The sequence below is a fragment of the Danio aesculapii genome, chromosome 4, assembly GCF_903798145.1.
Source record: "Danio aesculapii chromosome 4, fDanAes4.1, whole genome shotgun sequence".
Lineage (NCBI taxonomy): Eukaryota > Metazoa > Chordata > Actinopteri > Cypriniformes > Danionidae > Danio > Danio aesculapii.
Genome location: NC_079438.1, coordinates 36213467 through 36230554, shown reverse-complemented (window position 1 = coordinate 36230554; position 17088 = coordinate 36213467). Strand labels below are relative to the sequence as shown.

Here is a 17088-nt window from a genome sequence, read left to right as displayed (position 1 = left end):
AGATGGCGAGGACTCTTTGCCATAGCGCATTCTCTGCAGCCCTGGACGTATCTTCTCACATCCCTCGCCATGTTCGGCCACCAAAAGCGTTGGGATAGCAGCGAGAGGGTGTTGTTGGCCCCAGGATGTCCTGTGCCCAGAGATGTATGGCTGGAATGAATGAGATCTACCCGTTGGTTTTCAGGGATGAAGCGTCGATTGGGGGGACAGCCCGGCGGAGTTCTGGATTCTGGAGTGGCGATTACTGTAGGAGCGGACCATTGGATGGGACAGATAGTGATCTGATCGGGAAGGATCTTGGCCGGTGTCTCAATAATTTCATGCTGGTCGTGAATTCTGGAAAGTGCGTCTGCTCGGATATTCTTTGAACCTGGTCGATATGAGATAGAGAACTGAAATCTGGAGAAGAACAATGACCAACGGGCCTGACGAGGACAGAGTCTTTTAGCATCTTTTAGGTATTGGAGATTTTTATGATCTGTGATCACCTGGAACGAATGTTTGGCCCCCTCCAACCAGTGTCGCCACTCCTCCAGGGCGAGCTTGATGGCCAGAAGTTCTCGATTCCCAATGTCATAGTTCCTTTCCGCCGGGCTGAGCTTCCGGGAGAAATAGGCACATGGATGGAGTAATGAAGGAGTACCGTGGTACTGGGACAGGATGGCTCCCACTCCGGTGGTCGATGCATCCACTTCGACCACAAACGGCAAGTCAGGATCAGGATGAGTCAGCAGTGGGGCTTGAGTGAAGGATTCTTTTAGGTTTTGGAAGGCTGCGGCGGCTTCGGGAGGCCAGGGTAGTGCTTTGGGTTTATTTTTCAACAGGTTGGTGAGCGGAGCGGTGATGAGACTGTAATTCTGGATGAAACGTCGGTAGAAATTAGCAAATCCTAGGAAACGTTGGAGTTCCTTTATGGTTTTTGGTTCGGGCCAGGAGATGACGGAAGTGACCTTCCCCTCGTCCATACGAACCCCTCTTTGATCGATGATGTACCCCAAGAACTGAACAGATGGTGAATGGAAGGAGCATTTTTCAGCCTTGAGGTACAGGCGGTGTTTCCTGAGGGTTTTCAGGACCTCCGCAACGTGGTGGCGATGTTCGGCCTCACTCCGGGAGTAAATCAGGATATCATCTATGTATACAATGACGAAGAGATGGAGGAACTCCCGGAGGACTTCGTGGATGAAGTTTTGGAATACGGAGGGGGCGTTAACCAGACCATAGGGCATGACCAGGTACTCGTAGTGTCCAGTAGGGGTCACAAACCCAGTCTTCCACTCGTCCCCCTCACGTATTCTCACCAGGTTATAGGCGCTGCGGAGGTCCAACTTGGTGAAAATTTTGGCGGATCTGAGTTGTTCCAGGGCCGCAGGGACGAGAGGAAGGGGATACCGGAACTTGACTGTCCCTTGATTTAGGGTTCTGTAATCGATACATGGCCGCAGCCCTCCATCCTTCTTAGCCACGAAGAAGAAACTTGAGGCAGCAGGTGACGTGGATGGACGGATATACCCCTGACTCAGAGCCTCATGGATGTACTCCTCCATTGCCTTGGTCTCCGGAAGGGACAACGGGTAGATCCTACCTCTGGGCATAGGAGCATCTGGAAGCAGGTCTATGGCGCAGTCCCATGGCCGATGTGGAGGTAGCTGGGAAGCTCTCTTGGGGCAAAATACATCCTCGTATGAGGAGTAGATCTTCGGGATCTGAATGGATATTTTCTCGACTGGACTTTCGACAGACGTGACGTAGACGGTAAGGGGTCTTCGAATTTGTAAGGGTAGATCAGGAAAACAGCTGGATCGGCATTCTTCTCCCCATCTCTTAATTTCTCCTGTGCCCCAAGAGAGGATGGGATCGTGCTTCACCAGCCACGGGCGCCCTAAGATGATATCCATCGATGCACCCTCCAGAACCAGAAATTGAATCTCCTCTTTGTGGAGCAGTCCTACTTGGAGATTGACGGGTTCACATTTTCGATGGATACGTGCCTGACAATGGATATCTTTGGTTATGGGCTGAATCTGATAGACGTGCGTCGAGGCTTCTGTGTTAAGCTGGAGTCTGCGACAGAGGGCGTGCGAGATGAAATTTCCTGCTGACCCGGAGTCGATGAGGGCTGTGACTGAAACTGAGACAGAAGGGGTAGTTAACTGGACATTAGTGGTGAGAGGATGCATCTTTTCAATAGGAGAACTGAACAAACTCACCACAGAGCGTGCTGGACGAATGGGACAGTCCAGCCTGACATGTCCTTTGGCGCCACAGTACATGCACAGACCCCGGGTCAGCCTCCTCTGTCGCTCGGTGATCGTGAGTCTACCAGATTCGATGATCATGGGTTCTGGTTCTGGAGGGACGGCTGGCTCTGGCGAACGGAGGAGTGCTTGGGATATTGGTGGAGGATCATGCTGGTAGACCCTCAGACGATCGGAACAGCGCAGAGAGTGTTGGATGAACTTCTCCAATCCCATCGTATCGTCGAGGGCGGCCAGCTGTAACCGGAGGCTGGGCTCTAGTCCGAACCGGTAGGTTGTGAGGAGAGATCGCTCATTCCAGCCGCTAGCAGCAGCCAGAGTTCGGAACCTGAGAGCATAATCCTGAGTGGACATGGCTCCCTGTTTGAGATGGTATAGCTGTTCTCCAGCTGCTACTTCAGCATCCGCGCGACCAAAAACCTCCTTGAAGTACTTTGTGAATGACTGAATGGAATTTGTTACCGGCCCAGACTGTTGCCAGATGGTTTCAGCCCACCGAAGAGCCGACCCAGAGAGGAGGGAGATGATGAAAGCGATTTTGGACCGATCTGTAGGGTATAACTCGGGTTGCATAGTGAATACCAGAGAACATTGCAGGAGAAATCCATTGCACTCCTCCGCCCCGCCAGAGTAGGGCGCTGGTCGAGCCATGGGACTGGATGAGTGGATGGACGATGAAGAAGTGCTCGGTGCTGGTGGTGCTTCGGGAAGTGGAGCAGATGGTAGTAGCACTCTCTTCAATGAATCCACCAACTCCTGAAGGGGATCGTGAGTGCTCATGCTGTTGGTAGTTTCGGGTCCGGTCTTCTGTTACGGAAGCAGACGGACAAACAAGGGGAGTGAGTATAAACAATGTTTATTCCAACAGTAGAGTATTAATGAATATTGATGGAGCGATGAACGGAGTTTAGTGGAACTGATGATCCTCTTTGTCAGGTGGGATGACAAACACTGAAGGATGACCGAATGCACACACCAGAGGACTTGCGGGGAAGACAGACTGACGAGACACACAACGCTGACAGGACACCGGGAACACTGGACAGACTAGAAGGAAACAGAATAAAGTTAAGTATAATTGCTGAGATCGTAGGGGAGTGAAACCTAGGAAGTGGTTCACTCAGAGTCCGCTTCGTAGGAACGAGACCGGACACTGAGTGAAGTGAGGTGTGTGCTTATATAGTGAATGGGAGTGATTGGGTGCAGCTGTGCGTGGTTAATACTCAGGTGAAGGTGCTCGGTGCGTGATGTTGGTGGAAGAGCCTGGCCAATCCGTGACATCTATACAGTTTAAAGTGACATTTAAAGGCTTAACTATGTTAATTAAGTTAACCAGGCAGGTTAGAGTAATTAGACTAAGTTAATTAGACTAAGTTAGAAAGTTATTGTATAATGATGGTTTGTTCTGTAGACTATGGAAAAAAAATTGCTTAAAGGGGCTAATAATTTTGACCTTAAAATGTTTTTTAAAAAAAATCAAAAAGTGCTTTTATTCTAGACGAAATAAAACAAATAAGACTTTTTTTCCAGAAGAAAAAATATTATCAGACATACTGTGAAAAATCCGATGCTCTGTTAAACATCATTTGGGAAATAATTAAAAAATTCAAATAATAAATTCAAAGGGGGGCTAATAATTCTGACTTCAACTGTATGTCTGAGTAATTGGTGGTTCATTTCACTGCGGCAACCCATGTTAAATCAGAGACAAAGTGGAAGAAAATTGAGAAAAGGAAGTGACATTTTCTTACATAATAGGACACTAATATTCAAAAGTTTGGGGTCAGTATGTACATTTTGTACAGTGTTATTTTTATTGTTTTTAGATATTTGCTTTTGGTAAAACTTGATTTTAAGGTGTCATTGCAACATCTTTCATGTACCTACTATAGTAATTACAATGAATAAATGCAAAATTATATGCAACAAATCCTTATCCTGACCCTAACCATATAGTAAGTACATGTACTGTACATTAATATTACTCAGAAATTAAATTAATAGTTACACTGTAACAAGGACACCTTAAAATAAAGTGAAACCTTGTTTTATTTAACATTTTAAAATGTTTATTTTTTATTATTATTTTGTTTGTATTATTGGTTTTATTTTTATGTCTATATATCATGAAACATGTCAACTTATTTTATATTGTAAAATAAAATGACAAATTCATGACTTTTTTTCAGTTAAAGTTTATTTTATTTGAATAAATTAGAATATTTTTAATGTTATTGTTTTAGTCATTTGTTTTATTGTTTTAGTTCAACCAAAAAAATAAATAAAACAATAAATCAATCAATTAAAATACTAACAAAAACATATCATGCAGCATAACTGTTTTCAGCATTGACAATAAATATAATTTTAGATGAATTTCTGAAGGATCATGTGACTTTTAAATATTCTATTTTTAACAAAGCTTGCAAATTCAGCGTTGGATGAAAGAAACTATTTACTTTTTAAAATACAACTGTAAAACAAATATCAAATATATATATATATATATATATTATATATTTTAAATGATGATAATAATAATAATTCTAAATGTTATTTACACTTTTACCCAATCGTGACCCCTTTATTACTTACTGAAACGTATATTACTTTTATAATACTGGTCAAACTTCACAATAAGGTCTTGTTAGTCAATGTATTCACTAACATGAACTAATAATGAATAATACTTGTACAGTACAGCATTTATTAATCATTGTTCAACATTTACTAATACACCCTATGAACTGTGAACTAACATGAACTAACAGTGAACAACTTTTTCCATTAACTAACATTAACAAAGATGAATAAATACTGTAATAAATGTATTCTTCATAGTTTATTCATTTTAGTAGATACATTAACTAATGCAACCTTACTGTAAAGTGTTACCATATTCCGTAATAATAAATACCACTTTCCACAAATTTTCCTGATCATATGCATATTTAGATACAGCAGCAAGTATCACCTAAGTGTATGTGTGTGTGAGTGAAAGACACAGTAGTATAGAGTTTGTCTAAAGCTGGCCCTCTGTGATCAAACGGCAAACCCAAAAAAAGCCAGAACCCAGACATTTCCCCAAGATGCAAAGGGGGAGAAGCGATTGTCCAGGGAAGATAAGACTGAGAGGATGAGTCAGACAGCACAATCTGATCCTCAGCTCGCTGAAAATTATTAGACAGAGTGGACGAGACAGACAGATAAAGAGAGTAACAATATAGCACAGGCTGCTTCATTACCTCCATTATCTTCATTATCACCTTCACATGACAGAAATATATCCTTCGCAGCAGTCTGTAATTGCTGTAACTGCCTGGAAATAACAAGCTTTAGTCTTTAAAGGTTGTTTCTTTGGTTTTACGTCTCAAGGGTTTGTTCTTATTAAAACAAACTTCTGTTGTTTTTCTCCTTCTGATGAGCAGTTCACTGTGCTGAAAACATTGGATAATGCGTACATTATTTATGCTGCTTTCAAATGCCTTTTCATGTGCAGATTGTATTGCTTTACTTAGACCAGGACCCAGACTTTAAATTCTGAACTATGAAAATTAATTTTTAAATGAATATAACATGTCAAGCTGTAAAAGCTGACAAAAAAGAAACAGCGGGAATTGACAGGTAGTATTACACTCACGTCACAATAGTTGGATATATAAAAATATTAACCTTAAATATTAACAGACTTTTAACAAATATTAACAGACTTTTAACTTATAAAAATATTAACAGACTTTTAACTGAAAAACAAAATAAAACACTTCAAAAAAACAATTGTTAAATATTGTAAAGCTTATTCAATATTTTTTTCTTCAATAAATATATAATAAGACATTTTTATTTTGTTGCAATAGCAGTGTTCTTAAAAGTGTACTTCTAAGTAATTACACTAATTACATCATATCAATTGCATTTGAATTACTTTTCTAGATAACTTTGTCTGAAAGGTAACTTAATTACTGAATAAGTCATTTAATTACTTGACTGAACATCACTTAAAATCCCTATAAATCCTAATGCACATACAATAGAAATAAAACTCTTTTTACAACAGAACCTTTTAAATGTTAAACATTATATGAATCAATCTAAAACATTTCAAAATCAATAACACCTTATTTCTTATTTCATTTCATTCTTATTGCAAGTGCAATGGGGTATATGCACACAGACTTTTACTTTTCAGCCAGCCAGCCCCATGACTTCCGGTGAACTGTCTTTCCATTACAAAATCGGCACGTTTAAGTTCTGGTTTCTTCAAAAAGAAGTGATCTTCACGGCCTAATAGATATTTGATATAAAGTGGGTCTCAGACCGGACAAAATGCACTGCATTAAATTGTATCCCCTCCCCCATGTCTTTAATTTTACCGTTTTAATTTACCAGTTTATTTTACTCCAGTATTTTCAATGGAATTTCTGCGCTAGCCTGGTACAGACGGCGCTAGCGGTTACATGGTCTATCGTCTAATTTTATGCTTGAACAACTAAATGAATGCTTACGTTTATTTAACTGATTGTATTTTGATTACATTACATGTTGATGCTGTAAAAGGAACCGTTCATTTATTCATTCATTTTCTTTTCGGCTTAGTCCCTTTATTAATCTTGGGTCGCCACAGCGGAACGAGCTGCCAATTTATCCAGCATACGTTTTATGCAGCGGATGCCCTTCCAGCTGCAACCCACCACTGGGAAACATCCATACACACTCATTCACACACATACACTATGGACAATTTAGCTTACCCAATTCACTTATACCGCATGTCTTTGGACTTGTGGGGGAAACCAGAGCACCTGGAGGAAACCCAAAAACGGGGAGAACATGCAAACTCCACACAGAACCAGCGACCTTCTTGCTGTGAGGCGATCGTGCTACTCACTGTGCTACAGACTGAAATTGTCTTGATAAATGTAATCTTCTTTAGTTAAAATTTTGTATAATATCAAAGTAGATTATATGTAACTGTAATTAAATGATCTTAAAATGAAAATCAATCCCTTTCTTTACTTATTTTAGTAGAAAAGTAATTTAATAACAGTAACTAATTACTTCGTAACTAATTATACACAATACTGAGTGATCATCCTTTTCACTATGTTTATAAAAAGTTCTTGAAATTTTGTCTAAATGGTAATATTATCTACAGTGTTCAGCATAACTGAGTACACCCCATTTTGAAAATGAATATTTGTATCCATTTCTCAGTGAATATAGGCAATTTATTTTGGTGCATTTGAACAAAACAGATTTATTAAACAAATATATTTATTAAAATAATATTTTAGTCACCAAACATATTTAGAAATTGAAAGATAATACAATTAAATCCAAGCTATATATATATATATATTTATTTGTATTTATTATTTTTCTATAACATGTACATTTGGTTGTACTAGTTTTCGGACAGTTATCATAAGTTATTTTGTAATAAGCTCCAGTTTTGGCTTCAGTACTGACTAATCTAATGTATATGCACAAATATAATATTGTATAGCTTCTTATTGAAAATATTGATTTAAAAGATAGATTTGTGAGGGGTGTACTTATATATGCTGAGCACTGTATTTGTTTGTAACCCACCAGTCCTACTGCACTTAACCTGGTTTGAGCAGGGATCGAACTGGCGATTCTTTGCATGGGAGTCAGTTGCTCTAACAAAGAGGCTAAAGACCATGGCCCCTAAAGTCTGTTGCTATAGCACCTTTTGAGGTCAGAGCAGTGAGGTTTACCTGCATAGCACTTCGCTAGCTGGCCTCCGTTACATGTAAATACTAAATCACAAAATAAATGTATATAATTATTTGTGTAAAATTACACAAAGATGTGAAAGCCACTATAGAAAAAGTGTTCCCCACTGAACAGTGTTAGTCAAAACAAACATAATATGTCACCTGTAGGCTGAACTCTCCGTCGAACAGTGAGTTTGACCTGTCCCGTTCGTGCTGCACCATGCATGAGGTCAATGACGTAACGGTGAGGTTTTCCAGCCACCAGGATCCCATCGACTGAAATCAGCTCATCTCCAGGCCGCAGACGACCGTCTTTATCAGCAGGACTCTTCTCAATGATTGCCCCAATCAGGATCTGCACAGACACAATGCTGTCACCACACACTCTTGTCTCCTTTATTCCAGCACCTTTATTATATGTAACTGATGTAATTTCAACTGATACTTGAAAGCTGGCTGAATTATATTGAGTTGCTCCTCCCCTTTTTTTAAAAATAGCCAATAGCAGTTTTGTTTATATCAAAGCTCTGTTGAGTTAACATGAATATGACTTATAAAAGAGAATGAAAAGTCTTTAACAGCAATGGCAAATCTGTTAAACTGTTTCTACACTTTGAAATACAGCATTCGGTGAAATTCACATGCAAAACCATATTTCATTCGGTCAATGGAAAGAATATTTACACTGTCTGAGTTCATATCCATCATTTTGAAAATTGTGATTGTGTGTGCCTTAATTTTGCCAGTCCTAGTGGCTCGTATGCTGACAATACATATTAATAATAATATTAATATTAATATTTTGTGCTCCTCCACTTCATCGTTACGAATAATAAGATTAAAGTTATTTGTTTTTTAACGTAACTTAAGTTCAGTTACTGTTTATTATTTTCCTTTATATACAAGTGTTTAAGTGAACTCTTGGTTTGAACCACAGACAAAGGGTGTAATAACACAAAGTCACGATTTGATACGCTTCTCAATTCTGAATCACAATACGATATTATCTTGATATTGAATACTATAAAAAAAGATTAATATATGACATTTGAGGTTGAAATATACCTTAAATAATATATTGCTCAACATTGTAAATCATATAATTTACATTTTCAATAAGCATTGACGCGTTTTTATTTCTTGATATTATGATGTGTTGCTACACCCCTACCAAAGACTTTGTAAAAACATGGATTTAACTTCCTTGGCATCACCCATGGGTTTTTGAAGACACTAGTGGCCAGCCATCATTATCTTGGAGGCATGACACACTGACCACTTCCAGTTAATCAAAAATGGGCAAACAGGCAGGATGTCAGTGGAGCTAAAGATTCCTGGTTGCATATTTAATTGTATGTGTTTTTTGGGTGAAAAGCTTAACACTTCTTTAAAAGTGACTCTTTCGTGCTCTGGCCACATGTGCTTGGTTGTATCCTTTATTAACACTGTAAAAAGTCATGATAAAAATTATGCTTGTGACATTTTTCAAGAGAAGTTTCTTCAAAATGCTTCAAATGTGTTAATAAATGATAACCTATTTAGGAAATCCAGGCATAGCATTGTATGACAATGTTTTAGATGACGAATCTGTCAGATTCTGGAGTTCATTAAGGTTTTAAATACTAAATAAAGAATTTGAAAATAATTATATGCATTTATAAATAAAATTATATAAAAAATAATACTTGCTAGAAAAATGGAAGCACAATTAACTGCACGACATGCCATATTATTTGATAATTGTAAGAAATAATCCAACACAAAATAACATATGACAAATATGCCAAGTTCAGTGTCTGGAATTAGCTAAGGGGACATACCTGAGATACCTGTCACTCGCCCACGCCCTTAATTTTGCAGAATATTAAGGCCTAATAGAAATTAAACGGATAAGTTTGAAGCCAATTTTTGTACTAGACTGTAAATTTTTGCTGTAAAGTTGGGCATTTAACAATTTCGAGTCTTTAGAACTGACTTCCTTTTGGAGCCAGCCTCTAGTGGCCAGTTGATGAATTGCAATTTCAGTCACTCCCGCATTGGCTTCATGAAAGAGATCAAGAGGTTGCCAATTGCTTTGCACAGTCAATTTCATGTGAATAAGTGACTGATTTCCACTGAAGCTTGTAGGGACGAGACTTTTTTGGTCTAACATCTAATGAAAAGCTGAAGTGCTCACTGATGTCATAAAATAATTTCAATCCATACTGATTAAAGTAAAAAAGTCTACATTTTTCAATCTTAAATCTTCTAAATATAAATTGAGTCATTGTTTTAAAGCACATTAGCTTATCGATGACCTCAAGATTTAAATATTAATGTGAACACCCCAATAAATGTTAACTTTGCTTTCAGGGGGTCTTTAAAGCTGTGTATGGACATCAAGAGATTAAGCAGACATAATGTTATGATGTTAGCCAGTAGCAGTGAGGGTTGTTTTAGGAAGCATGTGCGTTAGTTCTGGAGTACGAGCCTTCTCCTGAGCCTCCAGACTCACAGGCTGTCCCGGTTCCTCTCCGCCCAGGATCCTGAAGCCGAAACCGGACTTCTGTCTGCGTAGGTGCACCTCCACCTCCTGGAACTCTGCTGAAGACACACAGTACTTTACACTTTAGTCATTTCTCCACACCATTCTCATAATTCAAGGGTAATTTAGTGCTCTAGTTGACATTTAAGACCCCCATTATTCTTCACTGACTACTTAATTTGTTAATTCGTCCATTTGATGTTCTTGAACTTGTATTGGGAGGTTCATTCTCAAGTTAGGGAGAATGATAAGTGGCAAAAGCTGACAAAAAAAACTACAGGAATTAACAGGTATTATTTAAGATGTATTTCTAAATGAATTCAGATTTTTCAGACATTGTTTTATTACCCCGTAAGTAGTGAAAAATACCTGTATAAAACTTTACTCTAATTGTCATAATGTGATACATTTTAATTAAATATCTTTTTTTTTATCAACACATACAGATGATATATGATATTTAGAATAAAGTGGCAGAATAAAGGTTACCAATATAAAAAAATTATGTAAAATTTAAAAAATGTCCATTCATTGATAAGCAATTTCACTTTTCATATACAATACTTTAATAATGACATATCATATGAAATACTTTAAATATAACATGATATTAGGTGACAAAATTAGAATTTGATTGATGATATTTTAGAAAATAACATTTTATAAGAACTGTTTTAGCAAATAATTAAAAACAAATAAGGAGGCTGGTTGAATTTTATATTAAAATTTTAAATCAAATGATTTAAGATGAAAAAAATACATTTAATTGACGGTAATCTGAAATTGCAAATGCCATCATGTCATACATTTTCATTATATATTTTTTATATTTCATATGATTTTAGTAAACAAAAAGTATCTATTACAGCATTTTCTTACATAAAAAATATAAAGAAAATAAGCAGAGGAAAAATTAGGACACCCTATGAAAGCCTGGGTATTTAGTAATTTTTTATGATATGGTTATTTAATCCCAATTTTAACAATGCAGAAAGATAAAGGTAATATAAATAAACATTTTAAAAAATTATATATATATATATTTTCAAATATTCCCTAAATGTACTTCTACAGAAATGCATATTCTAACTGAGGAAATGTTAGGACACCCTACATCACCTAGCTAGTGTTACCCCTTTTGGTTGAAATAACTGCAGTGAGACGTTTCTTGTAGCCATCTACCAGTCTCTGACATCGGTCTGATGAAAGTATAGCCCACACTTTAAAGCAGAATTCTTTTAGCTGTGAGATGTTTGAGGGGGTTCTTGCATGTACAGCTCATTTCAAGTCACCCCACAGCATCTCAATAGGATTAAGATATGGGCTTTGACTTGGCCATTCCAGGATTCTCCATTTCTTAATTTTCTTGGTTTATTTACTGGTATGTTTTGAATCGTTGTTGTGTTGCATGGTCCAGTTTCATTTCAGCTTTAATTTTCGGACAGATGGTCTCACGTTTTCCTCAAGCACCCTCTGATACGCCGTAAAATTCATGGTGAATTCTATGATGGTGAGCTGACCAGGTCCTGCTGCAGCAAAGCAATCCCAAACCATGACACTTACTGTACACCTCCGTGTTTCATGGGTATGAGGAGGTTCTTTTCCTGGAATGCTGTTTTTGGTTTACGCCAAACATGTCGTCCGTTCATTCAATTTTTGACTCATCTGTCCAAAAAACTTTATTCCAGAAGTCCTGGTCTTTGTCAATATTCTCTCTGGCAAATTTCAGTCTAGCCTAGATGTTTTTCTTAAAAAACTAAGGTTTCCTTGCACACCTCCCATGCAAGTTAAACTTGTGCAGTCTCTTTCTGATTGTAGAGGCATGCACTTTCACATCAACAGTTGCCAGAGCCTGCTGTAGATCCTGTAAAGACATTTTAGGGTTTTGAAGACCTCTTTTTGCATCTAGCAGTCTGATCTCACGGTAAACTTGCTGGGATGGACAGACCTGGGCATGTTGGCAGTTGTTCTGATAACCCTCCGCTTGTAGATTATTTACGGAGATTGGAATGTCTCATTTAAAAATCTTTTGAGATCTTTTTAAATCCCTTACCAGACTTGTAGGCTGCTACAATTTTTTTCTAAAGGTCTCAGAAAGACGTTTTGTACTCACTCTCACTCAGGAGAACACCAAAAATACATTTAAGAGGTTTAGAAAGGGCAAACTTTATTCAAACAATTTACTAATAATGTACACATGTTGTGGTACACCTGTCTGTGATTTGAGCCATTTTAAGATTGAATAAATGGGAGGTATCCTAACTTTTTCCTCAGTTAGAATATGCATTTTTGTAGAATTAGATTTACAAAAGTTCTTGAAAAGTCTTTTTTTCTGTTAATTGTTTAGTTATATTACCTTTATCTTACTGCATTGTTAAAATTGAGATAAATCAACCATATATATATATATATATATATATTTATATATACACCTAACAAAATACACAGGCTTTCATAGGGTGTCCTAATTTTTTCACATTACGGTATATTCCATTTTTATTATATATAATTTTTTGTAAAAAAATATTTATAATTAATTTGTAATTTATTAATTGAAAAAGCCATATGATTTTAGGCAATAAAAAAACGACAACATTTATTTGATGATAGTAAATAAATAAAAGTAAAAAAAATTACACAGGTCACAACTACTGGATATACTGTAAGCAATGAATTCCAAACATCCAGATTGTATTTTCTGGTGAACTCTTTGTGTCAGATGTTTCTGTTTTGGGTGTAGATTTATTTACTCACCGGAGGGGTCAGCAGGGAGGGACGCTCGAGGAAGCCCTGGCTCTAAGAAAGAGAGAGAGGTACAAGAACAGCCCATAAATCACAACTTATATAAACATACACCTGGAAATATAGGAACTACAGTACAGTAGATACACGACCTGTCTCAGTGGTTACAAAGCAATAAGGTTAATATACAGTACACTGCTCCCAAAAAAGAGGCTTAAAACGCAAACGTCATTTAATCACCAAGTTAAGAGAACCTCCAACTGACTGACTTGAAATCAAGTGGCATTTTAACTGGATGAACAGTATGTTATGAAGCCAGTTCTTGGTTATTATAGGCTTTGAGTTACATAATTTCTCCATGGTTCATCTCAGGACTCACAGCAGACTGGAAGCTGAAAACATGTACTGTATAATGAACTCTGCTTGACTACTTAAAAACCTATGCTGGTCATTTTTAACCACCATGAGTGTATTTTGTGATGATTTACATGCTTTTCATTTGACTTTGTGCTAATTCTGATGTTGAAGACAGCTCTGAAGACTCATCACTTTGATTATTTAAGCAAATTATGTCTTTTGAAATGAATCAGTTAGGAGTTAAATGACATCATAGTGTTTGTACGTGTCTCTGTGTGAGATTTTGCATGCTTTCTGATGTTTCATAATGTGTAGATGGTGCTGTTTATTATATTTTACTGTTAAATTTGTGCTTATAAAATTATTAAATATTTAATATTTGCTAGTTATTTAGATAGAATTGACAGATTTAAACAGAAATGGTAGATAAAAATGTGTATCTATGAAGTCCAATTGAGAAGGGGGAAAAAACACATTTTCTTCTAATTGCTAATTTAAATCTGAATACATAGCAGTTATCTTTCTTTTTTATTAACTTGGTGGTGAAAACAAGATTTTGAAACTGGGGTCGCCACAGCAGAATGAACCGCCAACGTATCCAGCATATGTTTTACGCAGTTCCAGCTGCAACCCATCTCTGGGAAACATCCATACACACTCATTCACACTAATACACTACGGACAATTTAGTGTACTCAATTTACCTCTACTACATGTCTTTGGACTGTAGGGGAAACCAGAGCACCTGGAGGAAACCCACGCGAACGCAGGGAGAACACGCAAACTCCACACAGAAACGCCAACTGACCCAGCCGAGATTTGAACCAGCGACCTTCTTGCAGTGAGGCGACAGCACTGCCTACTGCGCCACTGAGTCACGCAATATAAAAAAAGGCTGTATAACAATTTGTTACATTTTGATTTAGACGCTAATTCTTATTAATTCATTTGTAACATTTGTACATTTTAGCATGATTAGCTCATACAGTTGGGTCTGGGGGATCTCCGTTTAAAAAATTGCACATTTTCATATGAAGGAAATTGTATAAATTCATATAAATTAGCCAGTTTTCAGATATTACATGAAATAGTTACTTTCCTCATGCCTTTAGGCTGCAAAGATCACATAAAATATGTATTGCAATAGAATATTTGTACTTGAATATATTAAGTATTACTGCAATGTTAAGAGATTGAAAAGACCAGAAAGACAGATTGTAAAATCTTTACAGCAACATTGATGCAACAATATGCAATCAGTTATAAAACATTAAGGGATTATTCACACAGATCGCATTTTTCCAGTCATTTAACTTACTTTTCCAAACCACCACTCATTAATGTCAGATCTAAAGCTGTGGACCAATCAGAAGAACTCAAAGGCGGGGCAAGGATTGCAAGCTTCTGTTTACAGTAGAAAACTGGCATAACAGTTATATTTGATGTTAACCAAAGTCTCTTTAATGCAAGTCATTTCACTCATTTCTGAAGGCCTCTCGATAAAGCAAGTAAAAGTAAAGAAGAGATTTAAAGTAGGGATTTCAAGCGTTATGTAGATATATGAAGCATTTTTGTAAGACACATTCCTTGCGTTTTTTGACCCAAGATGCGATCTGTGAGAATGGCCCTGAGTTCCGATTAAAGGCACTGAAACATTTCTGTGACTCTGTTTAGAAAGAAGTGCAGTTTTTCAGAATGTGTCCGTTCAAACTGCACAAATCATAAAATATGAAACATGGCTCACAAAAGAAATATAGAAATTGTAATCAAGTAAATGAGCATACTTACCTGGAAGAACAAATGCAGAACAATAGATGCTAAAGTGTCAGAGCAGCATACAGTAGTGCCACAAATGATAATAACAACACAAAGAAAAAAGAAATACTAGAAGAAACTCACAAATCTATAAAGATCCTTACGCATGAAATAATAGCATACACAAACAACACCAACATATACTGTATTAACCAATAAACCCACTGCCAACCTGTCATCCGCAGCTGCGAATACTAAAAATAAAACTATATATGAAATAAAGGTGGTGGTGAAAAATAGGAAACAGTAATGAGCAAGTGCACATCAAATCCCTGCTGATTTAAAACACTAGAAAAAAACATCTAGCATGATATACGCCAGTTCAGAATTATGCAAATGCACAGAGAAAGGAGTAATAATGTGAAGCCGAACAGACCTCTATTGATTTAATCGCTGTTGAGTATAAATTCCCCTTTAGAAATGCGACTATTGACAGTTCAAATGTATCTGTTCAATATGCAGGCAATAGCATGCTGGGAGTCAGTACATTCATATAAGCTGACACATTTTCCACTATTTGCTGAATTAAACATATGCTTATGCTTAAAATGCAATGAATATGAATGATGGTTCACTGGGAACTCAGAAAGTTCAGAAAGTCTATATGTGTGGTAACTAACATCTCTAAATTTGGTTAGGAAAGTACCAGCGTTTAATAATTCAAAGTGTTATGCAATGTCAAAAACGCACTGCGAGGTCACTGAAGTTTCCCAGGCTTTTTTTACAGCTCTACGGATCTCGATTCCAAATTTACAAGACACAACAACCTCAAAACACTCACCGTGAGGAGAACGCAGACTGTAAGATGTAACAGCGGAAAAAGTTTGGTGAGTCTGAGAGCTGACTTAATGGTCATTGAAGACTTGCAGCAGTAAATGTCATTTTCTTTTTTGGACAAACTATAAACTTTTAGTCACTCCACAACAACAACAAGTTCTTTCAAAACATCACAAGATGTTCAAAATCCAGAAAAGAAGCCAAAAACACTCTCAAAATGTTCCACGTGATTCAACTGACCCAAATTCAATAGAAGTTTGTATCAGCATGTGCCAATTTCAGAGTGGAGAAACAAAGCAGGTAAAGCAGACATCAATGCTAGCTTGTGGTGCTAGCAAAATGTGGTTTCCTTTACTTACGCCTATTCTCATAGATAGCCCTGGACTTCTCATACAGGTCATAAGGGTCAGGTTTGGCCAGGTCAAACTCTGGACCTGAAGGCCAATGAAGATATGGAGCGCTGTGAGGAAGAGCATGGACAGATAGACTGGTTGTGGGACTGCTGAGAGGATCCCAATGCTCCAAAACCTGCAAATACACCAGCGTTCAGTAAAGCTTTCAGTCATCTTTGTCAATACCCGGCTATAAAAAACCTGCCACTAATTCAAAACAATAAAGACGTTTTAATGGTTTCCAAAACAAATATCATTATAAGCATTACAACGTATCTCATTTTAACCATCGAAACCAGTACATTTTGAGAATTTCTAGTAGGGCTGCACTATATCGCAATGTGCGCATCCTTAACAGTCAGGTTGCAGGGTCTGTAATCCCAGCAAGCACAGGACATCAATATGATGTCACATAGACGTTGTACCCCAACATGGTGGGACATTGCATTGTGATTGGAAATGAAAATCGGTTTGTTGTCAGA

At 37.3% G+C, this 17088-nt stretch overlaps 1 protein-coding gene across 1 annotated transcript in view; it reads right to left on the bottom strand.

Annotated features, from left to right (window-relative positions):
• Nucleotides 1-17088, bottom strand: part of magi2a (membrane associated guanylate kinase, WW and PDZ domain containing 2a) — a 345845-nt gene that overhangs the window by 29100 nt on the left and 299657 nt on the right. The window contains exons 13-16 of the mRNA XM_056455551.1: nucleotides 16574-16742; nucleotides 13278-13319; nucleotides 10494-10582; nucleotides 8162-8354 (exon numbers count right to left, since the gene is read on the bottom strand). Coding sequence (XP_056311526.1) covers nucleotides 8162-8354; nucleotides 10494-10582; nucleotides 13278-13319; nucleotides 16574-16742 — 493 coding nt within the window. The remainder of the gene's footprint in view (nucleotides 1-8161; nucleotides 8355-10493; nucleotides 10583-13277; nucleotides 13320-16573; nucleotides 16743-17088) is intronic.